The 25,304-nt window shown below is 44.7% G+C and overlaps 1 protein-coding gene across 2 annotated transcripts in view; it reads right to left on the bottom strand.

Annotated features, from left to right (window-relative positions):
• The window catches only part of LOC132893010 (helicase ARIP4-like), an 86,900-nt gene that overhangs the window by 5,931 nt on the left and 55,665 nt on the right, over positions 1-25,304 (bottom strand). For both annotated transcript variants that reach the window (XM_060931698.1, XM_060931697.1), the window contains exons 12-17: positions 22,428-22,546; positions 22,211-22,323; positions 21,717-21,816; positions 4,115-4,320; positions 2,260-2,441; positions 1,843-2,039 (exon numbers count right to left, since the gene is read on the bottom strand). In XM_060931698.1, coding sequence (XP_060787681.1) covers positions 1,843-2,039; positions 2,260-2,441; positions 4,115-4,320; positions 21,717-21,816; positions 22,211-22,323; positions 22,428-22,546 — 917 coding nt within the window. The remainder of the gene's footprint in view (positions 1-1,842; positions 2,040-2,259; positions 2,442-4,114; positions 4,321-21,716; positions 21,817-22,210; positions 22,324-22,427; positions 22,547-25,304) is intronic.

The raw sequence follows: 25,304 nt of genomic DNA, 5'->3' as shown, positions 1-25,304 counted from the left end.
GATAATATCCATACAAGACATGTTCAAGTGTTCACTTGTTCATATTTGTACCTGTATACTGTGTACAGATTTTATTTTAAAATAAAAACAATGTCCCTGGGCACTGCCATCTCACTCTCGCCGAGGTTCAAACATCGCGCTCGGAGTACAAATTATAGGAGAAAATCCGAGATTGTGACATGATTTACATGCCACATGAGTTTCCGAGGCTGAGACCTAGTGGATATACACTGATCAGCCATAACATTATGACTGCTGACAGGTGAAGTGAATAGCATTTGATTATCTCATTACAATGGCACCTATCAAGGGGTGAGATATATTAAGCAGTAAGAGAACAGTCAGTTCTTGAAGTTGATGTGTTGGCAGCAGGAAAAATGGTCAAGCGTAAGGATCTAAGCAATTTTGACAAGGGTCAAATTGTGATGGCTAGATGACTGGGTCTGAGCATCTCCAAAATGGCACATCTTGTGAGGTGTTCCTGGTATGCAGTGGTTAGCACCTACCAAAACTAGACCAAGGAAGGACAACTGGTGAACTAGCAACAGGGTTATGGGTGTTGAAGGCTCATTGATTCTAGCCTGGCTAACGCGACTTCAAAGCTCTCTGAGCATTTGGTCTGGCCAAGCTATTAAGCCAAACCGTTTCCCAGAGCCCGTGGTTGACCCGCCTCCCTGAAATGCCTCAGTTTGCTACTGGTCGAAGCCAGAAAAGGCTGTGACGAAGCTTAAACCAATCACATCACTCTTTCCTCTGACGTATGTGACGCGACGGAAACTGCTTGAGTAACAGGAAGAAGATAAATACCTCCAGGGCTGCTCTTTGCTCCGTTTTCAATGAGAACTTCCCGTTGAATGCTTTCAATACAGCATCTACCGCTGTGTTAAAGGCTTGCCGCTGCTCCATGTTCGTGATGTGAATGAAGCGCTTCCGGCATAGATTCTGTAAACAATCTATGGCTTCCGGTCGCAGTTCTACTACGTCACTGCCTTGAACATGCCTCTACCCAGGGCCGTTGGAGATGCTCAAAGTTGATTGGTTCCCGATTTTTCGGGAGCTTGGAAATGCTGTAGATAGCCTGCCTGGCCAGACTAAGCTCGGAACAGGCCCTCGTGTTGAGTCACGCTTAGGATGGGCGGGCCCAGGCTACATTGATTCACATGGGACACGAAGGCTAGTCCATATAGTCTAATCCCATAGAAGAGCTACTGTAGCACAAACTGCTGAAAAGTTAATGCTGGCTAAAACAGAAAAGTGTGAGAATTAACTTTTTCAGGAGTTTGTGTGAGATTTATTTAGTTCAAAATCTCACTAAAAACAGGGATTCTCCATGATGTTGACAAGCCGTGGGAGTGGTCATTACTGTTTACATATTTGAATGGTGCGCTGTGATTGGTCGAGCGGAGATGTCACATTCTGCTGAAAATCAGTAGTGGCATTTGTCGCACTTTGGAAAAAAAGGTATATACAATGCAGAGAAGCATGGTGGATATCGCGTTTTGCATAAAATTGATTATGGAACTAGCAACCAAATGCCAATTATGAATAGCAATCAAATGTTAAACTTCTTTTGGAAGGAACTTTTTTTTTTTTTTAATGACGCTTATCGTATTTTGGAACAAAACTCTTCATTTATAAATACAGTCAACAGCCCATCCTGAGTTTCTCCATCTGAAACTTTGAAAGAAGCGATCTGTTTAGGTCATTGCATACCATTTCAAAAACTCTCGAATGGGAATGTTGTGATTGTCTCTGCTCAATGCTGGCCACAGACTAGAACTAAATAAATATTAATTCATTGGAGAAAATGTTAGGCAGTAAGAGAAGTGCATGAACCCTCACCAGTTTCTCTGGCTGAAGGCAGGGACGTTGGTAAGGCTTTGGTCACTAGCTGGGTAGTAGTGTGCATATGATGGACGTGTGTAGGGCACAGTTGCCCTCTTCTCATCCTCATAGCTCTTCTTGGCCGCTTGCTTCTCCTCCTTTGTGAGTTTGAGGTCTTGTCGGTCCATCAGTAAGGACTCATGGTGAAAAGGTTGCTAAAGGAAAGTACAAAATAAACTTCTGACATTCCTCAACATAAGGTGAAGTGAGCCCCTATATTCTTGTGCACCGAGGTTCTGCTCCAATTCCACATTTGTTGAAATCAGTTTTGCCTCGCTGCTTCTCATCTTTGTATGTAACTGTGTGTTTCTTTTTTAAAGAGCCATATTTGTGTATATGAGTATGGAAATGTGTGTGCGGCTGTGGTAGTGTTACCTTGGTGATAAGGTGCGGAAATCCCATACAGGCTTTCCTAAGGACCATCTCCATGCCTTCATGAGGGTGGAGTAAATGGGCAGAGTCTAATGGATCAGGCTCCTCTTCCACAAAGTGCAGCAGTGACTCCACCTCCCGGCGTGAGAATGTCAGAACAGGATTCAAGTCATCTATCACACGATCTGAGAGAATGAGAAACGTGAGCAACTGAATGAAAATTGTCCATTTCTAATGGATTTTGTTATAATAGGGAACAAAAAGGTGATTGTAGTCCCTGTCACATGGCCACATCACATGCTTCTTTACTCTCATAACTGGGCGACACCAGCAATTAGGAAAATCCCCAAGTATATGAAGGAGTTTTGTTTATTTTGCTAATCACATAGTGAGATCTATACTGCAATCAAAAGAAATAGTTTGGATCAATATTCATCCATCCATCCATTATCTGTAGCCGCTTATCCTGTTCTACAGGGTCGCAGGCAAGCTGGAGCCTATCCCAGCTGACTATGGGCGAGAGGCGGGGTACACCCTGGATAAAGTCGCCAGGTTGGATCAATATTAATTAATATCTAAATAGTAAATAAATAAATAAATAAATAAATAAACGAGGGTGGGCGGCACGGTGGTGTAGTGGTTAGCGCTGTCACCTCACAGCAAGAAGGTCCTGGGTTCGAGCCCCGTGGCCGGCAAGGGCCTTTCTGTGTGGAGTTTGCATGTTCTCCCCGTGTCCGCGTGGGTTTCCTCCGGGTGCTCCGGTTTCCCCCACAGTCCAAAGACATGCAGGTTAGGTTAACTGGTGACTCTAAAAATTGACCATGAGTGTGAATGGTTGTCTGTGTCTATGTGTCAGCCCTGCGATGACCTGGCGACTTGTCCAGGGTGTACCCCGCCTTTCACCCATAGTCAGCTGGGATAGGCTCCAGCTTGCCTGCGACCCTGTAGAAGGATAAAGCGGCTAGAGATAATGAGATCAGATGAGAAAAACGAGGGTTATTTTAATACTGCAGCATCAAGGTCCTTAAATTGTCACATAATATATTGTCATGATTAACAAAATACCTGGGAGAATGCGCAAACAATACAACAATAATGCACAACAAGCACATTTATACAATAAATATCCTGTGTTTATTTCATATGCATTGATCATATTCACTATATGAATATGATATATATACTATACTATATACATTCATTTTATTCACTATATTGTAAATCATAACTACTGCCCACACACAATTATATACAGTTTTAATGCCAGCAATAGACTATGCATATGCAGTTTGCATGACCAATTTGGTTTGCAAAACAAAATGTGAAACAAAAATCCAAATCACAAGCCCCTGGACAAAAACATTCAATGCTGTTGATGCTGATCATCATCATCATACCTATCATATTTCCTCACTTATCACTGTTTATAAGCAAATCCTGTTAACCAATTACAGTTTCATCATTGTAGATTTCTCACAATTATTCATTCATTCATACTCATTCATTCATTTTCAGTAGTGCTTTTTCATGCTCAGGGTCACAGTGGATCCAGAGCCAATTCACCCCAAAATTAGGATGCCAGTCCATTGCAGGGTACCATGCACTCACACAGTCATTCATGCCTATGGTCAGTTTGATACAGCTGATCTGTATCAAACCTGTCTGGTTTTTGACAGTGGGTAGAAACCAGAGAACCCAGAGAAAGCCTGAGAAAACACAGGGAGAACATACAAAACTCCACACAGATAGTAACTCAAGGTCAGGTGCAAACTGGGGACCATGGAGCTGTGAGGCAGCAATTCTACACATTACAAGATTATATTATATGCCAAGCTTAAGGCTTATTCTAAAAGCTTACCAGACATTCCCTGTTTGGAGATTTGCCTGTCATAAATTTTCTTTTCCAAGGTGAAATCAGACACAAGTCTGTAGATGTGGCATGGCTTTTGCTGCCCATAGCGATAGACACGGCACACAGCTTGAGCATCATGACATGGATTCCAAGAGGCATCGAACACCACCACACGATTGGCACCAATCAAGTTCACGCCAAGACAGCCAGCCCTATTGAAACACATACATGACAATAAGTGGAGGCTCTATTTCAACCTGTGCCAATTGTGGCGAGAATCACCTGGCTACTGTGCATGCATGCCAAAACCTTTCAAAAATAGTCATGAAGTGATACATGATGCAGTATTTGCAATAGACGCAACTATCATAAAGCCATATATCCCTTTCTTGGTTCACACTGGAACACATGTACACTGCAATTGGAGCTGCAGGTTTCCTGTTCTAGTCTCCACTTATCTCATATGTGATTTCTCTTCTGCTTCGGTGAGTGTATTTTTATGCATATAATATATTAGGCAGCAAGTGAACAGTCAGTTCTTGAAGTTGATGTGTTGGAAGCAGGAAAAATGGACTTAAGAATCTGAGTCACTTTAACAGGTGCCAAAATGTAATGGCTAGATGACAGTCAGAGCATCTCCAGATGGGGTGGTCTGGTATGCAGTGGTTAGGACCTACCAAAGGTGGTCCAAGGAAGGACAAGCAGTGAACTGACAACAGGGTCATGGGTGCCCAAGGCTCACTGACATTTAAAATGTCAAACTGGAGCCACACCATCTTGTCTCATTGTATACAATAAAGTTTACTTTGACTTCGATTTATGCATAAGGGGAGCAAAAGCTTGCCCATCTGGTCCAATCCCATATAAGAGTGACTGTAGTACAAACTGCTGAAAATGTTAATGCTGGATATAATAGAAAGGTGTCAGAACAGTGCATCGCAGCTTTCTGCGTATGGAGCTTGCAGTCGCAGACTAGTCAGAGTGCCCATGCTGACTCCTGTCCTCCACTGAAAGCACCTACAATGGGTACGTGAGCATCAGAACTGTATCATGGAGCCTGGTATGATGAATAAGGTTTTCTTTTACATCATACAGATGGATGGGTGCTTGTGCATTGCTTATTACCTGGGAAAGAAATGGTACCAGGATGCACTATGGGAAGAACGCAATGTGGCAGAGGCAGTGTGATGCCCTGGGCAATGTTCTACTAGGAAACCATCCTGACATTCATGTGCATGTTAATTTGACACATACCAACTGTCAAGTGGTTGAAATCTTTACCGAGGAAATGGGACACCCCTCACTGTGTCATCAGTAGCATACATAATACACCAATGACAAGGCATTCCCATTCTTGACCATCTTTTTCCCCCCCATTCATTCACTTTAAATGTTTGTTCAATAAAAGAACATACAAGAACTTGCAGATACTACATAAATATTCTATAAAACAATATAAACAATGAAAAAAGTTGTTGTTTTTTAAAATGGTGGATTTATAAAAAAACAAACAAAAAACAAACAAACATACAGTGCCCTCCATGATTATTGGCACCCCTTGTAAAGATTAGTAAAAAGGGTTAGAAAAAAAAAATCCACCTTTTGGTGAAGTAGCTTCATCTCACAGTGAAAAAAAATTAGACAAACCCAGCCTTTAATTGAAATAAATTTATTCAGAGCAAAACAAATCCCTCATCAATAAATAATTATTTTCAACAAAAACACATGGCACCCCTGCATTTAATACTTGATACAACCTCCCTTTGCCAGTAAAACATCACTGAGTCTTCTCCTATCACAAGGTTGGAGAATACAGAGCAGGGCATGCGAGACCATTCCTCTTTACACAATCTCTCCAGATCATCTAGGGTCTGAGGCCCTCTCTTGTGCACTCTCCTCTTCAGCTCACCCCACAGGTTTTCAATGGAGTTCAGGTCAGTGGACTCAGATGGCCATGGCAGAAGCTTGATTCTGTGGTCAGCTAACCATTTTTGCGTGGATTTGGACATATGCTTTGGGTCATTGTCCTGCTGGATGATCCAATGATGAACCAGTTTTAGTTCCCTGGCGGAGGCAGCCAGGTATTGATTTAAAATGCCCTGGTATTTCCTGGAGTCCATGATGCCATTCACCCTAACAAGGCTTCCAGGGCCTTTGGAGAGAAAAAAGAAAAAAAAAAACGCCCCAAAACATCAGAGAACTTCCATCATATTTTAGAGTTGGGATAGGGTTAATTTTGATTACAGTCATCCTTCTTTTTACGCCAAACCCACCTTTAGTGTTTACTGCCAAAAAACTCCATTTTTATTTCATCAGACCATAGAACACAGTTCCAATCAAAGTTATAGTCACGTTTCGCAAACTTCAGGTGCTTATGTTTGTAGTTAAGTGACAGAAAAGGCTTTTTTCCCTGGCATATCTTTCAAATGATCTGTTGGCATGGAGGTGGTGTCTGATGGTGGTTTTGGAGACTTTGAAACCCCAAGATTTTACTTTTTCTTGTAGTTCACTATTAGTGATCTTTGGGGATTTTTTTTTGCCTTTCTTACCATTCTCTTCACTGTACCTGCGGACAAAATAAACTTGGGTCCTCTTCTAGGCAAGTTTGTAACAGTTCCAGTTGGTGTCCACTTTTTTTTTATTATTGCCCTAACAGTAGAACTGGCCATTTTCAGGCGAGTAGCTTTTTTTAAAATATATATGTGGCAGCGGGGGCATGGTCAAGCATCGGTCTGTGACGGAGGGCAGAGTCAGGAAAGGTAAGTGGCAGAATCACTGCACCTGATGTCAATTAATGTGTTTGTGTGTCTTCCCCAGTGACCGCGCCCTGTTTAAGGATAGAGAGCAAGAGCAGAGGGAGCTCTCTCCCCAACCCGATGACTGATGTGTGCGCGCGTGTGTCTGAGTGTCTGGGGGAGCGTACGCTGAAAAGTGTGACAATAAAAAGAGTTTTGTGAACTCAGTTCTGGCCTGCCGTCCTTCTGTGCTCCACCCACCCATACGAACTGTCACAGTGGTGCCGAAACCCGGGAGTGAGCACAGAAGAGAACAGCCCCATGGAGTCCTCCCCCTTCGCAGACCTGATCCATGCCCTCACCACGGCCCAACAGAGCCAGCACCAGGCGCTGCTCGCCCTCCGAAAGGAGCAAGAACAACGGTTTGAGGCCCTGGTGCTGGCGCAACAGGAAGATCGTCGGGCGTATCGGCACCTCCACGCATCGACGGGGTCCACCAACTCCACCGCCGCGGGCCCTCCCCCCCCTCACGAAGATGGGCCCGCAGGACGACCCCGAGGCCTTCCTCACGCTCTTTGAGCAGGTAGCAGAGACCTCGGGGTGGCCGGTGGAACAGTGTGTGGCGCGCCTCCTCCCCCTGCTAACGGGAGAGGCGCAGCTGGCCGCGCTACAGCTCCCCGCCGACCACCGGCTGGCCTACGCGGACCTTCGCCGGGCCATCCTCCAGCGTGTGGGGCGCACCCCCGAGCAACAACGTCAGCACTTCCACGCTTGGAGGAAGTCGGCCGGCCGTTCGCGTTTGACCAGCAACTCCAGGACGCCTGCTGGCGGTGGTTGAGGGCCGACAACCACGACGCCGAGGGACTCATCGACCAGGTGGTACTGGAGCAGTGCGTCGCGCGTTTACCAGCAGGAACCGCAGAGTGGGTCCAGTGCCACCGCCTGGCGTCACTGGATCAGGCAATCGAGCTGGCGGAGGACCATTTGGCAGCTGTCCCGATGGCAGGACAGCAGACAACCTCATCTCTCCTCTCCTCTCTCTCCCTCCTCCTGTGTCTCCTCCTCGCCCCATTCCCCCACCGTGGAGGCGGGGGCCGGCGCCACCTCAGCCGGCCCACCACACCTGCAGTGCCCTCCCATTTCTCCCTTCTGTGTCTGTCTCTCCCCCCCCTCAGGTGAGTGAGCCCCAGAGCACTAGTGCAGAGAGGAAGCCCGGGCCGGTTTGCTGGCGCTGCGGGGAGCCGGGCCACCCCCAACAGCAGTGCTCGGTGATGGAGGTGGGCGCAGTGGTTCGGATCCCCGACACGCCAGGAGCCGCCTTCGATTGGGCCGGCGCGTATCGCATACCGGTGAGTATCCAAGGGGATACGTATCAGGCATTGGTGGATTCTGGTTGTAATCAGACCTCAATCCACCAAAGCCTGGTGCAAGATGAGGCATTGGGGGGAGCACAATTGGTGAAGGTGTTGTGTGTGCACGGGGATGTTCACAACTACCCTTTGGTGTCGGTCCACATTTTTTTTCGAGGGGAAAAATTTATAGTGAAGGCGGCGGTTAATCCTCGCCTTACCCACTCGATAATTTTGGGGACTGATTGGCCAGGATTTGGGGAGTTAATGAGTCATCTAGTGAAGAGTGGGTCCTGTCACAGTTTAACAGGGGGACGTCCCGGTGTCACTTTGGTGGGAGCAGCTGTCACAGAGCCATCTATGTCATCTCCGCGTCAGAGTGAAGAGCCGCCGGCTCCTCCTCTCTCTATTGGGGAATCCCTCGCGGATTTCCCATTAGAGCAGTCGTGAGACGAGACTCTGCGGCATGCGTTTGACCAAGTGAGAGTAATCGATGGTCAAACGCTCCAGCCAAACGCCACCCCGTCCTTCCCCTACTTCGTGATTATGAAGGATAGATTATATCGAGTGACACAGGACACTCAAACTAAAGAGCGAGTCACGCAGCTTTTGATTCCGAAGAGCCGCCGGGAATTGGTATTCCAGGCGGCTCACTTTAATCCCATGGCTGGACACTTAGGGCAGGATAAGACACTAGCCCGAATAATGGCCCGGTTCTATTGGCCAGGGATTCGCAGCGATGTCCGTAGGTGGTGTATGGCGTGCCGCGAATGCCAGTTAATAAATCCAGCGGCCATTCCAAAAGCGCCTTTGCGCCCTCTACCATTAATCAAGACCCCGTTTGATAGAATTGGGATGGATCTCGTCGAGCCATTAGATCGGTCAGCACGAGGGTACCGCTTTATATTAGTTCTGGTGGACTATGCAACGCGATACCCGGAAGCGGTGCCTCTTCGCAATATCTCAGCATGCAGTATTGCGGAGGCGCTCTTCCGTGTTATCTCCCAAGTTGGAATCCCGAAAGAGATTCTGACTGACCAAGGCACCTCGTTTATGTCATGTACACTGAACGAACTGTATGGGTTGTTGGGTATTAAGCCGATCCGCACCAGCATTTATCACCCACAACCGGACGGTTTAGTTGAACGGTTCAATCGCACCCTCAAGAATATAATTAAAAAATTCGTAAGTGAGGACGCACGTAATTGGGACAAATGGCTCGAACCCTTGCTTTTTGCAGTGCGAGAGGTCCCCCAAGCCTCCACGGGGTTCTCCCCATTTGAATTGTTATACGGGCGTAAGCCGCGCAGCATTCTAGATGTGCTGCGGGAAAATTGGGAGGAGGGACCTTCACCAAGTAAAAATGAAATCCAATACGTTATTGACCTGCGCGCAAAACTCCACACACTCACGCACCTAACTCAGGAGAATTTGCAGCAGGCCCAAGAAAGACAAACCCGCCTGTACGACAAGGGTACGTGCCCTTGTCGTACAGGGGTGGGGCGCTACAGATTTACCACCTCAATCTGCTCAAACTCTGGAATGAGGAGGTCCCCGTGGCGTTGGTGTTGGTGGTTCCGGAGAAGGTGGAGCTGGGGCCGGAGGTGTTCGACGCGTACCCAATGCCTCGTATTGAGGAGTTGCTCGATCGACTAGGCACGGCTCGCTTTTACTTGACACTGGATTTAACAAAGGGTTATTGGCAGATCCCCTTGACTCCATTATCCCGTGAAAAAACGGCCTTTTCCACACCGTTCGGCTTACACCAATTTGTCACACTTCCTTTTGGGCTGTTTGAGGCGAGCAGGTCTCACAGCCAACCCGAAGAAGTGTGCGATTGGGCGGGTGGAAGTACGGTATCTGGGCTTGCACTTGGGCAACGGGCAGGCGCGTCCCCAAATTAACAGGGCAGCAGCAATTGTGGCCTGCCCGAGGCCCAAGACCAAAAAGGGGGTGAGACAGTTCCTGGGGCTGGCTATTATCGTAGATTTATACCTAATTATTCGGACATCACCAGCCCGCTGACTGATCTGACTAAAAAGGGGGAACCAGATCCGGTCCAGTGGACGGAGCAATGCCAGCGGGCTTTTTCTGAGGTAAAGGCTGCATTGTGTGGGGAGCCACTTTTACACTCCCCTGACTTTTCTCTCCCCTTTATGTTACAGACGGATGCATCGGACAGAGGGCTGGGGGCTGTTTTGTCCCAGGAGGTGGAGGATCGCACAGTACTGTATATCAGTCAGAAGCTGTCGGTGCGTGAAAGGCGCTACAGCACCATTGAGAAAGAGTGCTTGGCGATCAAGTGGGCAGTCCTCACCCTCCGTTACTACCTGCTGGGACGCCCTTTCACCCTCTGTTCGGACCACACGCCCCTCCAGTGGCTCCACCGCATGAAGGATGCCAACGCGTGGATCACCCGTTGGTATCTGGCACTCCAACCCTTTAACTTCAAGGTTATCCACAGGCCGGGGGCGCAGATGGTCGTGGCGGACTTCCTCTCCTGTGGGGGGGAGTCGGCTGCAGGCCGGACGGCTGCCCGGCCTGAGTCGGGCGGTGGGGGTATGTGGCAGCGGGGGCGTGGTCAAGCATCGGTCTGTGACCGGAGGGCGGAGTCAGGGAAGGTAAGTGGCAGAGTCACTGCACCTGATGTCAATTAATGTGTTTGTGTGTCTTCCCCAGTGACTGCGCCCTATTTAAGGAGAGAGAGAGCGAGAGCAGAGGGAGCTCTCTCCCCAACCAGACGACTGATGTGTGTGCATGTGTCTGAGTGTCTGGGACAGTGTACGCTGAAAAGTGTGACAATAAAAAGAGTTTTGTGAACTCAGTTCTGGCCTGCTGTCCTTCTGTGCTCCACCCACCCATACAAACTGTCACAATATATTATTATTTTTTAAAATAACCATTCCCATCTTAAGATCAACACACTTCTGCCTCATTTTGCTCATAGCAGTTTTAGTCAGGTATATACCAGGAGCCAGGACACAACAGGTAATCTTAGTGCATATCCTGGACCAAATTCTCTCTTTTTTTTTTTTTAATATGAAAGTATGTCCCTTTACACACTCATCCAGTAGGGTAATTTTGCACAAGGCCATCTGTCTACAGCAGGAAAAAACAAAACATGTCTGGAAAAATTCCAAGGGAGTCTGGAGCCAGATTCGTGATGTTACCTGCGGAAGCGCCAGCAGGCTGCGAGAGCTTGCACTGTTTCAGTGCACAGCCTGTGTAGACCAAGCGCTCCCATTTCTCCCCTCATTGTCTGGTCTTTTGGAAAACGATGAGTACTAATCCCATCAAGATTGGTGTTGCTACACCCTCCTGCGATACATCTGTTAACCATTTTAATAAGTACGTGATAACATTGAAGAAATTTGCAGAAAATCACCAGGTCGTTTTCTCAAACAAACCAGCGCTGACGTAGGACTCAGAAGGAGGCGTCCCTCACGCGATGTCACGAAAATCAATGTTTCCCGGGAAATCCGAATGCCAAGTTTTTTCAGAGGCGGACCAATTCGCCTTAAATGGCTTGATTTCAACTGAATTTTTCTGGTATTGCGGAAGGTAAAAAAAAATTGCACAAAATGCAAAATGTGACAGATATTTGACTAAAGTTTAATATAAAATAGGAGAATTACATTGATCTTGCTCCTGAATTTACCTGTGATATGCACTTTAAGGTCCTAGGCAAGCACAGGTTCTCAAAAGATTGTTATCCACGTAGGAACTAACGATATATGCCTCAGTCAGTCTAAAGTTACTAAGAGTAAGTTTGTAGAGATCTTTAATTTATTTATAATGATTATCTAGGCGTAACACAAAAACCTGGTTATAAATTCAATACGTTTGAAGTTCTTCATACTAATATAATGTATGTAGCCTCAAAAAATAAGTCTACCCAGTCAATTCTGTTATTATTTACAGGCCCCAGGGCCATATTCTGAGTTTATTTCTGAATTTGCGGCTTTCATCTCAGACCTTGTTATTTCCTCAGACAAAGCTTTAGTTGTTAGAAATTTTAATATTCACTTCGATAACCCAGAAGATCCTCTGAAAACAGTGTTCATGTCAATTTTAGTTTCAGTAGGGGTTAATCAGAATGTCATAGGCCCTACCCATAATGGTGGTCACACTCTCGATCCAGTACTAACATTCGGGTTAAATATAGAAAATATAGTCACGCTTCCACAGTCTGAAGTTACCTCAGATCATTAACTCATCTTATTCAAAATATGTCTGAGCAATAATATATGTAGCTCAGCACGCTACTGTGTTAAACGTACAAAGTTTTGTAAATAGTCTCCCAGAGTTATCAACTTTGATTGGATTACCATCATCCCCCAGAGAACTTAATCAGGCAACTGAATGCTTAGAGTCAACGTTCCACTATACTTTAGATAATGTAGCTCCACTTAAAAGAAAAATGATTAGAGAGAAGAAAAAAAAATTAGCACCCTGGTATAACAATTACACTTGCACTTTAAACAGTCCACTCAAAAATCAGAACATAATTCGCAGCAAACAAAATTGGTAGTGTTCAAATTAGCATGGAAGGAGAGCTTCCTGAAGGAAAGAAAAACTCTTAGTGCTACTAGATCAACGTAACTCTCCACCCTAATAGAGGATAATAAAAATAACCCTAGATTCCTATTTAATACTGTAGCAAAATTAACTAGGAAAAAGACCACTATAGACACATGCACACCTGCAATATGTAGTAGCAACAACTTCATGAATTTTTTCAATGACAAAATTGAAAATATCTGACAAAAAATTCAAACTACTAATTCAAGGCCAGACAATTAAATAACCCTGTTGTTAACAATATAACCATCAGATCAGTAATTTGAATATTTTACTCCCCTTAAAGAAATCAAACTAATTTCATTAATCTATTTCATTTCATCCATTATCCGTAACTGCTTATCCTGTGCAGGGTCGCAGGCAAGCTGGAGCCTATCCCAGCCAACTATGGGCAAGAGGTGGGGTATACCCTGGACAAGTCGCCAGATCATCGCAGGGCTAATTTCATCAATCTCCACATCAAAATTTTCAACTTGGGTACTAGATCCCTTACATACATGACTCTTCAAACAGATAATACCATAAGCAATTGAACCTCTTCTAAGCATAATAAATTCTTCCCTTAGAATTGTCTATGTACCCAAATCCTTTAAACTAGCAGTTATCAAACCCCTGATTAAAAACCTGACCGCGATCCCTATCAGCTATCCAATTACAGACCAATATCAAACCTCCCCTTTATCTCCAAGATCCGAGAAAAAGCTGTGGCACAGCAGCTATGCTCATATCTACATAGGAATAACATCCATGAAATGTATCAGTCAGAATTTAGACCTCATCATAGCACAGAGACAGCACTGGTTAAAGTAGTAAACAACCTACTGTTGGCATCTGATCAGGGCTGTGTCTTCCGGTTTGTATTGCTTGACCTTAGCGCAGCCTTTGAGACCATTGATCATTCCATTCTCTTGGATAGATTAGAAAATGCTGTGGGAGTTAAGGGAACAGTGCTCTCCTGGCTCAGGTCTTATTTAACTGATCGCTATCAGTTTGTTGCTGCAAATGGTGATTTTTCTAGACATACGAAGGTAAAGTTTGGTGTTCCACAAGGTTCTGTCTTAGGCCCGCTACTTTTTTCTTTTTACTGTATATATCTCCTCTGGGTGATATTAATAAGCATGGTATTAGTTTCCACTGTTAAGCTGATGACACACAGGTGTAAGTTTCTGCAAAAGCCAGATGAGAGACACCAGCTTAATAAAACTGAGGAATGCATAAAGGACATTAGACACTGGATGCTTATTAACTTCCTTCTGCTTAACTCTGACAAGACAGAAGTGCTTGTATAAGGACCCCATGCAGGTTTTCTGATTACACAGTAACTCTGGATGGCCTTTGTTTCTTCATGTGCAGCAGTAAAAGACCTCGGTGTGATCATTGACTCCAGTCTTTCACTTGAAACTCATATCGATAACATTACCTGGATAGCTTTCTTTCATCTCAGAAATATTGCCAAGATAAGAAATGTAATGTCACTACACGATGCAGAAAAACTAGTTCATGCTTTTGTTACCTCTAGGTTGGATTACTGTAATGCTTTATTGTCTGGATGTTCCAATAAGTGCATAAATGATCCTGTTAGTTCAAAATGCAGTAGCAAGAGTCCTTACTAGAATGAGAAGAGATGACTACATCACCGGGGCGGCACGGTGGTGTAGTGGTTAGCGCTGTCGCCTCACAGCAAGAAGGTCCTGGGTTCGAGCCCCGGGGCCGGCGAGGGCCTTTCTGTGTGGAGTTTGCATGTTCTCCCCGTGTCCGCGTGGGTTTCCTCCGGGTGCTCCGGTTTCCCCCACAGTCCAAAGACATGCAGGTTAGGTTAACTGGTGACTCTAAATTGACCGTAGGTGTGAATGTGAGTGTGAATGGTTGTCTGTGTCTATGTGTCAGCCCTGTGATGACCTGGCGACTTGTCCAGGGTGTACCCCGCCTTTCGCCCGTAGTCAGCTGGGATAGGCTCCAGCTTGCCTGCGACCCTGTAGAAGGATAAAGCGGCTAGAGATAATGAGATGAGATGAGACTACATCACCCCATCTTATCCACACTGCATTGGCTCCCAATCAAATTTCATATTGATTATAAAATACTGACCTTTAAAGCACTAAATGGTCTTGCACCACAGTACCTGAGCAAACTTCTGGTCCTTTATGACCCACCACGCCTACTTGGATCAAAAGGTGCAGACTATCTGCTGGTACCTCATATAGTGAAGGCTACATCAGAGGGCAGAGCCAAAGCCCCACAGTTATGGAATAGCTTTCAGAGTAATGTTCGGGACTCAGACACAGTCTCAGTGTTTAAGTCTAGACTGAAAACATATCTTTTTAGTCAAGCTTTTTGTGAACAGTTTTTATTAGGTAAAGGAGTAGATCTGGAGGGTCCTCAAACATAGACTAGGTCTTGATAAATTGGGATGTATGGATGCTGTCACTCCCCACTCTCACTCAGGTTTGTTGACAGTGTAGTGGCTGGCTGCTTTATGTCCCAGGGCACCCTCATGCCTGTGTTACCTTCTGGCTCTCCCGTTTTAGTTATGCTGTCACAGTTAGTCTTGCCGGAGTCCCTGCTTGCACTCTGTGCAAAATGTATCCTGTTCTTACTCTTTAGGCGACATTGGGCATACCCAACAACCTGTGCTCCCCTCCCCCCCCCCGTCTCTTCCTTCTGTCTGTCCCTCTCTGAGTTACATGTCAATTCTGACATGTAAGATGCTGACTTCTCCTGCTCCTCGGACTCGCCTGATCCATCCTGATGCTCTATGTTTGACTGGAGTCTCATCTCATTGCTCCTGTGGAGGATGGCCTCATATGGACAGTCAAAAGTTGCACTTGAAAGATGGCTCTGGCCACTTACAGTAATACATTTATGTCTGAGGACTACAGCTGACTTGCTAACTTCAGTACTACAGTTGTCATGAACAGTTTTGCATTCAAGTTTCCATCAATGAACAGTTTATAACTTCAACAAAACATACTTCATGTTAAAACTAATGATTTTCCTGATTTCCCAGTTATACTTTGTGACTATATAGGATACAGTTATAGAAGCGAGTTATTTATAATCACGCCATCTGTTATCACCCAAATGAGGAGGGGTTCCCTTCTGAGTCTGGTTCCTCTTGAGATTTCTTCATGTCGTCTGAGGGAGTTTTTCCTTGCCACCATTGCCACAGGCTTGCTCATTGGGGATAAATTAGGGATAATATTAGCTCATGTTTAAAGTCTTTAATTTTCTGTAAAGCTGCTTTGTGACAATGTTGTTAAAAGCAACAGACAAGTACAAATAAACATACAAAAACTTGACTTGATTTGCTTTGTGTTCTTATCCTTCACATTTTGATGGATGACTAAGGGAATTTGGCCTCTGTGTAACCTCATATTTGTACCCCAGTTAATCAGGAAGTCATGGATCACACCTTACAAGTTCCTACACACTCCAATCAACTCACAAATACTCACTCATAAACGTATCATTTAAATGGGAAGTATGTTTCAGTTACATTGTGTTCACTATAATTTCCAAGGGTGCCAATAATAGTGGCACATGTGTTTTGTTAAAAATAATTCATTCTTGATGGATTTGTTTTTCTCTAAAAAAACAAATTTCAATTAAAAGGTTGGATTTTTCTCTTTTTTTTCAGTGCGAGATGAAGCTACTTCACCAAAAGCTGGATTTTTTTTTCCTAATCTTTACAAGGAGTGCCAATAATTGTGGAGGGCACTTTAAATATATAGCATAAAAGCAGTCATTTCTAAATCATTAGGCATAGATAGGAGCCAAAAAAAAAAAAAGCCCGGTTGAGCAAAGACTTTAAAAATAAGGGGCATAAATCAAAAGATGAAAGATATATCCCCACAAATCTTTCTTGCTATTTTACTAGAGTACATTTTTTAAGTGACTGGGGGGGGGGGGGGGGGGGGAATCGAAATCATCTATATACAAAATAAAGGAGGGAATTCAGACAGAGGTTTCCACAATGCCAGCACAGATTAAACTATTGACAATACACAGGAAGAATATTTACACATTGGCTCTTTCAGTGTAGTCTTGCCCATAGAAATTTCTGCCCTGCACTGATATCAGATGAGAAGGGGAGTGCAGAAAATTTGCTGCTGGATCATATTTCTGCTTGGATTCCAAATTCCCCAGATCTTGAACCAATCAAGCATCTGTGGGATGTGTTGGACAAACAAGTCTGATCCATGGATGTCCCATTTTGCAACTTACAAGACTTAAAGAATCTGCTGCTCATGTCTTGGTGCCAGATACCATACCATACCTTCAGAGGTCTTGTGGAGTCCATGCCCTGATGGGCCACAACTGTTTTGGAGGCACAAGGGGGACCTACATAATATTAGGCAAGTGGTTTTAATATGGCTGATTTGTGTATGTGCTACGACAAGGAGCAGGCCATGTGGGACATGTCCACTTACAGATGACAGCACTCAACCACACAAGGAATTTAAAAAAAAAAAAAAAAAGAGCTAGGCCATACAACGCACTTGCATGAGACTAGATTCAGGAAGAATGCTATCCACCCTGTAACCCCAACATATAAAGATCTTATCTTTCGTCTGCTGGAGACAAGGCTTTTCTAATGAAAGAGGTCCCCTTGGGAGAGATGTTCACCACAGATGTTTCCCATACAGGCTACAAGCGGGTGTGTATGCAGCAGTGTGGAACCAGAGGGTGGGTGTGCCTAAACCCCACAGCATAAACATAGAAAACAAACAGCTGGAATTGAGGGCAGTCCATCTGGCACTCAGGTTTTTCTCACTGGTTCTGAGACAATGGAGTGTATTGGTTCATACAGATACGTCATGACTGTCAGCTACATCAGCCTTCAGGGTGGCAATGTTAAATGGACACGTTCAGCTTGCATGGAATCTCTGTGTTGGCCCATCCACAACCTCACTGCTGCTAATTCATCTCTTGGAGCTATACAGTGGTGAAGTGGATGATCTCTTGAGATGGTATGGTAATAGAAATTGTCTGCATTTGGAAATGGTAGCCCAGATCTGGGAAAGTTTTGGTGAGGAGCATGTGTGTACAAACTCACATTACCAACTCTACCTTGCAGAGGCAAACAGTCCACTGAAACAAAATACACTGGCCTATGACTGGTCTCACCATCTAGCACAGGCTTTTCGTCCTGTTCCACTTATTCTTCCTACATTGCAAGGAATTCGCCTGTGGCCCCGAGATGGCTAACAAGACCTTGTTTTGTGCTTTCATTGGTGGTGGAAACATCCTGACCACTTCCTCTCCAAGCATATCCATCCATCCATGATCTGTAACTGCTTATCCTATGCAGGGTCGCAGGCAAGCTGGAGCCCATCCCAGCTGACTATGAGTGAGAGACGGAGTACATCCTGTATAACTTGCCAGATCATTGCAGGGCTGACACACAGAGACAAACAACCATTCACACCTACGGTCAATTTAGAGCCACCAATTAGCCTAACCTGCAAGTCTTTGGACTGTGGGGGAAACCAGAGCACCCAGAGGAAACCCACACAGACGCGAGGAGAGCATGCAAACTCCACACAGAAAGGCCCCCCATCAGCCACTAGGCTCGAACCCAGAACCTTCTTGCTGTGAGGCGACAGTGCCAACCACTACACCACCGTGCCGCCTCCAAGCGGATCTGCTGTTCCAAATCCATAGGAAAATTTAGCACCTTCAAGCCATTTCACCTGGCATAAAATGTAGAAGAACAGCATTTTCTGCTGCCACCTTGCACACTTTGATGGGCAAATGACTACAGGATGACCTTGTGGTTGAATTCAGGATTTCTGCCCTAGGTCATATGACCCAATTTTGTGACTCAGTCAACTGACTTTGTAGTGTCACATTTCCTCCTCTAGGGCCTTATTATGCTGCTCTAAGAAATCTGTGCTGATGCTACTTAGGTGGCACTGTGCACTTTCTTGAGGTTCTAAAATGTTGACATTGCCCCTGCTCATGTATGGCCGTCATCTCTGATCACCCTTCTGGTTAGTCCTAAGAGGAGTCCCAATCCACAAACATTGTCAGTGTATGTGAATTTAGTTGAGACTCACTGCCCCTGGCAGTTGAGAGGAATGAAATTCAAACATTAGTGATGTATATAACTAGCTATGTTATTAGCTAAATTTATAAGGGACAAAATTAGTTCATATGTTTAAAGTCTTTATTTTTCTGTAAAGCTGCTTTGTGAAAAATGTCTTGTTAAAAGCGTGATACAAATAAACTGACTTGACATGACTATGTATAGAACTCCGATATCCACTAGGTTTCCTTGGCATTCAAAACTAATGCCAGCCCAGTAAGAATTCAGGAAAAAAAAGAAACAGAAATATGGCTCTCATATTTTTTATATTTCACACATGCGCACACACACATACAGTGGTGCTTGAAAGTTTGTGAACCCTTTAGAATTTTCTACATTTCTGCATACATATGACCTAAAACATCATCAGATTTTCACACAAGTCCTAAAAGTAGATAAAGAGAATCCAGTTAAACAAATTAGACAAAAATATTATACTTGGTCATTTATTGAGGAAAATGATCCAATATTACATATCTGTGAGTGGCAAAAGTATGTGAACTTCTAGGTTTAGCAGCTACGAGTAATTTGAAGGTGAAATTAGAGTCAGGTGTTTGTCATCCCACTGATTGAAATCAGGTGTGAGTGGGCACCCTGTTTTATTTAAAGAACAGGGATCTATCAAAGTCTGATCTTCACAACACGTTTGGGGAAGTGTATCATGGCACAAACAAAGGAGATTTCTGAGGACCTCAGAAAAAGCGTTGTTGATGCTCACCAGGCTGGAAAAGGTTACAAAACCATCCCTCAAGAGTTTGGACTCCACCAATCCACAGTCAGACAGATTGTGTACAAATGGAGGAAATTCAAGACCATTGTTACCCTCCACAGGAGTGGTCGACCAACTAATGCCGCTTTTCCACTACCAACGTGGCTGAGTTGGGCTGAGCCGTGCCATGCTGAGTTGGGCTGAGTCGAACTGAGTGGGGCTGTTGGAGTTGTATTTCGACTACAACCGCGCTGAACCGTGCTGGCTGGAAGTGGGTGGACACATTGGGTGGAGTTAGCGAAAGTGGGTGGACGTCACGTGATGTCGTTAGGCAGCGCAAACAGTGACATCAGTGACCTTTTAAGCGGTAGTCTCATGACCCAGATAGTACGAGTAAACAATAAACATGGAGGACATGGAGTCGTTAGTGTTGCTGGTCTTGGTGCTGTGGCTTGTTGTCACCGACAACGCCAACAGATACTGGCAAGAGCGTATAGATGAGGCGAGGCGCATAAGGCTTCAGAAATTCTCGTAATTCGTAATTATTTTTCTTCCGGGTTTATGGTGTTTACAGATCCCAGCGTGCTCGCGGGGCGTGTGTGGGCATGCGAGGACACTCCTCCTCACCAATCAGTGCACAGGGGAGTGTCTCCTCATGCCCCTAGCCCCACTCGGCTCGGTTTGGCTCGCTTCAGCCCCACTCCAAAACTGTGCGAGTTTTGGGGGCTGAGCAGGGCTGAAGCGAGCTGAGTCGTGCTGCTCTGAGGTAGTCGAAACGCGAGCCGTGTCGGGCTGAAGTGAGCTGAAGTGAACTGAAAAAGGGTAGTGGAAATGGGCCAAAAGATCACTCCAAGAGCAAGGCGTGTAATAGTCAGCGAGGTCACAAAGGACCCCAGGGTAACTTCTAAGCAACTGAAGGCCTCTCTCACATTGGCTAATGTTAATATTCATGAGTCTACCATCAGGAGAACAATGAACAACAATGGTGTGCATGGCAGTGTTGCAAGGAGAAAGCCACTGCTCTCCAAAAAGAGCATTGCTGCTCATCTGCAGTTTGCTAAAGATCATTTGGACAAGCCAGAAGGCTATTGGAAAAATGTTTTGTGGATGGATGAGATCAAAATAGAACTTTTTGGTTTAAATGAGAAGCATTATGCTTGGAGAAAGGAAAAATACTGAATTCCAGCATAAGAACCTTATTCCATCTGTGAAACATGGTGGTGGTAGTATCATGGTTTGGGCCTGTTTTGCTGCATCTGGGCCAGGACAGCTTGCAATCATTGATGGAACAATGAATTCTGAATTATACCAGCTAATTCTAAAGGAAAATGTCAGGACATCTGTCCATGAACTGAATCTCAAGAGAAGGTGGGTCATGCAGCAAGACAATGACCCTAAGCACAAAAGTTGTTCTACCAAAGAATGGTTAAAGAAGAATAAAGTTAATGTTTTGGAATGGCCGAGTCAAAGTCCTGACCTTAATCCAATCGAAATATTGTGGAAGGACCTGAAGTGAGCTGTTCATGTGAGGAAACCCACCAACATCCCAGAGTTGAAGCTGTGCTGTATGGAGGAATGGGCTAAAATTCCTCCAAGCCGGTATGCAGGACTGATCAACAGTTACCAGAAACATTTAGTTGCAGTTATTGCTGCACAAGGGGGTCACACCACATACTGAAAGCAAAGATTCACATACTTTTGCCACTCATAGATATGTACTATTGGGTCATTTTCCTCAATAAATAAATGACCAAGTGTAATATTTTTGTCTCATTTGTTTAACTGGGTTCTCTTTATCTACTTTTAGGACTTGTGTGAAAAATCTGATGTTTTAGGTCATATTTATGCAGAAATATAGAAAATTCTAAAGGGTTCACAAACTTTCAAGCACCACTGTGTATACTGCATATACTAAGTCAAACATCACTTCATGTTTAAAAAGGTTTTGGCATGCATGCTCACACACATAGGAAGGTATCAAGGCGATTCTCACTGTCCTTGGTGTTTTTCTGAGATTCAAAGGCCCACTACTACAAAGATATTTCGAGATTTGTGTGAAATAAGATGTAACAATTCTTGGAAAGAAGTAGGAACAGAAAAAGCTGAGGATCACAGAGGAAGTGAGGTGAGTATGTGTGCATTGTACCTGGTAGACAGAAGAAAAAGCCAAGCAGATTTGTTTGTCACATCATTAAATTGGTTGATAAGCCTTTCTCGCTCTGAAACTGAAGTGCTTCCATCCAACCCTGAAAAAGGTTTAAAAAAAAATCTTTGTTTCTCTGTCTCTCTGTTCAACATCATTACATATGTTATTGTAGTCAGGAGGACCTTATCTATGCCACATTTTTGATGAGAATATCCATGTTCTATGTTTTTAAAGACTTCTTCTAAATCCAGAATTCGTGAGAAACCTAAAAACCTTATAAGCAAAATTACAAAATTGAACTCAACACAGAGGTGAAAAACTCCCCCCCCAAATATATCTTTCAGCACACTCACTAAATTCACTAGATGAAGAGGACCAGCAGATGGCAATGGAGGGCATCAGACAATGCAATTAAAGTCACCGTGTTTACTGTAGTTTATAATAATAATAATAATAATAATAATAATAATAAATTATTAACTATAGAAGCTTACTATAGTAGTTGACATTGCGGGTCCAATTCTGCTTCACACCACTTCCGCTATAGTCAGGCACTATTCTCTTGACCAGGAAATCTTCAATGACTGTAAGCGTGGATAAACTCTGACTGCAGAGGAGTTAGTGTATGAGTAAGAGAGAGATAAGCACAGAGGGAGATGAAGCAAAGGATAAGCACTATTTGTAGTATACATAGTACTTAAGTGTGTGTACCTGAAAACCAAGACCTTGTCTCCACTCTTGACGCTTTCCTCAATAATGTGAAAAAACAGCACCATCTTAGCTGAATTTTCTAAGATGCCTTTCTGATAGCTTGCCATGATGTCTTTTGCCTGAGAAAAGCATGAGAATGACGTAGCTCACTAGTCATTATGATTGCCATTAAATATATTTTTCCCCCCAATCATTATAAGAATAACAATAAATAAAGCCACATAAACATGGGAAAATCCAATATGAAATGATGCCAGAATGGGAAATACGCAGAGTAGCAGTGGTAGGAGAGGAATGACCATCACAAAAGTAGAGAGCGGCTGCTGAGCTTCTGAAACTTCGCCTCCACTTGGCTGTTCCACCACCAGTACTGCAGCTCTGCCCTGACATCGCTCGTTTTCCTCGTCGGAAATACATTCACCGTGGGTCCCGATGGAGCTTCGATATTGATGACTCCTCTTCCATCAACTCCATCTTGCCATCAACTGAGAAATTCTGCCAGGAGAGTGGACCACAGTGTACCAGCCAGCCTAGCCAGGTCGGCTAATACTTCCTTCATGAGCGACCACAGTGATCTCCACCGCGGACTATTTAACATCCGCTCACTTTCGGGCAAAGGACATCTCCTCCTTCAGGACCTCATCAATGACCGCAAGTATGACTTTTTGTGTCTGACTGAAACATGGCAACAATTAGGCGACTTTTCCCAGATGAATGAAGCAACCCCCCCAGGTTTGTTTACATCTGTCAGCCCCGTGCCACCGGCCGTGGGGGAGGTCTCGCGATGATCTATCGCAAGAATTGGAAAGTCTCACCCGTCTCTGTGACAGCTTACCCGTCATTTGAGTCTCTTGCCATAAAACTGAATGGTCCATCTCTGACCATAGTTGCCACTGTTTACCATCCACCTAAGCCCAACTCTGACTATCAGTGAATTCTCTGCTTTCCTCACTCACATTTCCTCCCTCTTCCCTACTATAATTCTGCTTCGTGACTTTAACGTAGGGCGGCACGGTGGTGTAGTGGTTAGCGCTGTCGCCTCACAGCAAGAAGGTCCGGGTTCGAGCCCCGTGGCCGGCGAGGGCCTTTCTGTGTGGAGTTTGCATGTTCTCCCCGTGTCCGCGTGGGTTTCCTCCGGGTGCTCCGGTTTCCCCCACAGTCCAAAGACATGCAGGTTAGGTTAACTGGTGACTCTAAATTGACCGTAGGTGTGAATGTGAGTGTGAATGGTTGTCTGTGTCTATGTGTCAGCCCTGTGATGACCTGGCGATTTGTCCAGGGTGTACCCCTCCTTTCGCCCGTAGTCAGCTGGGATAGGCTCCAGCTTGCCTGCAACCCTGTAGAACAGGATAAAGCGGCTAGAGATAATGAGATGAGAGGAGACTTTAATGTACATATTGATACTCATAACTACCTCACCAAAGACTTCATATCCTGCTTAGACAGCTTCAGGCTGCAGCAGTTTATTGATTTTCCCACGCACTCAAAAGGTCATATTTTGGACCTTATCTGTTGCTCTGGTGTTACTCCCTCTAATTATTCTGCAGCTGATCTCCCCATCTCTGACCACATGCTTAATTTCATTTAATGTTAATGTCTTGTACCATCTCATTCCGTAATATTAAGGACATTAACTTAATTGCACTGGACACTGGCATCGCAAATCTCCCTAGCATCAACCTTACATCCACTCCTGATGAACTGCTCTCCCACTACAATAGTGGCCTACACAATCTTCTGGACACCCTGGCTCCTTTAAAAACACGGACTGTCTCCTTCATCCAATCCGCACCTTGGTTTACACCTGAACTCCGCCAACTTAAGGCCAAAAGTCGTCAACTGGAACGCCTCTACAGAAAAACCGGTCTCACTGTTCAGAAGGACATGTTCATGAATCACATTCTCTTCTATAAGGATTCTCTCGCCATTGCAAAATCCAATTACTATGCAGACTTAATCAGACTAGGTAATGGAAACACACAAGCATTATTTTCTCTGGTTAACAAAACACTACGCCCACCTGACTGTCTCCCTCCCCATTTCTACTCAAATGATTTTTGCAATTCAATTGTGGCATTTTTCAACACAAAGATTGACAGTATTCATCAGCAACTAGCCCCTCACATCTCAGCCACCTCACCCTTCCCAGCTTTTCAAATCCCTTTCTCCCACCCACTCTCTAGCTTCAAACTTCCCTCTGCTGCTGATATATCTAACCTCATTCACAAATCCAAGCCATCTACCTGCCAGCTTGATCCTCTCCCTACTTCTCTGGTAAAAGCCTCTATCCATTCTCTGACCCCTCTAATAACTGCTATTGTCCATTCTTCTCTCACTTCTGGTACTGTCCCCTCATCTTTCAAATCAGCCATAGTAACCCCAATTCTCAAGAACCTGGTGCTGACCCCAATAATTTCAACAACCTTCATCCCATCTCCAATCTCCTTTTCCTTTCCAAAATCCTAAAAAAAAATTGTTGCATCTCAGGTTCACGATCACCTCTCTCTTAATAATCTCTATGAACAGTTCCAGTCTGGCTTTCGCCCACTTCATAGCACAAAAACAGCTCTTGTCAAAATCACTAACAACCTCCTCATGGCTGCGGACACTGGACTCCTTACCATCCTCACCCTCCTCGACTTGAGTGCAGCCTTTGACACAATCTCCCACACCATCCTCATTGACAGATTAGCCACTATTGGACTATCTGACACGCCCCTGGACTGGTTTAAATAACTCTCTGGCTGCACTCCGTTGGTCCAACTGAAAACATTCACACCCCAACCATTCCCCCGTCTTCTGGTGTACCCCAAGGTTCTGTGCTTGGACCTCTTTTATTAATTATCTATCTCCTCCCTCTTGGCAGTATTTTCCATA

Source organism: Neoarius graeffei, chromosome 10 (assembly GCF_027579695.1).
Source record: "Neoarius graeffei isolate fNeoGra1 chromosome 10, fNeoGra1.pri, whole genome shotgun sequence".
NCBI lineage: Eukaryota > Metazoa > Chordata > Actinopteri > Siluriformes > Ariidae > Neoarius > Neoarius graeffei.
The sequence above is the reverse complement of the archived record's forward strand: the minus strand, read 5'-3'. Positions and strand labels throughout refer to the sequence as shown.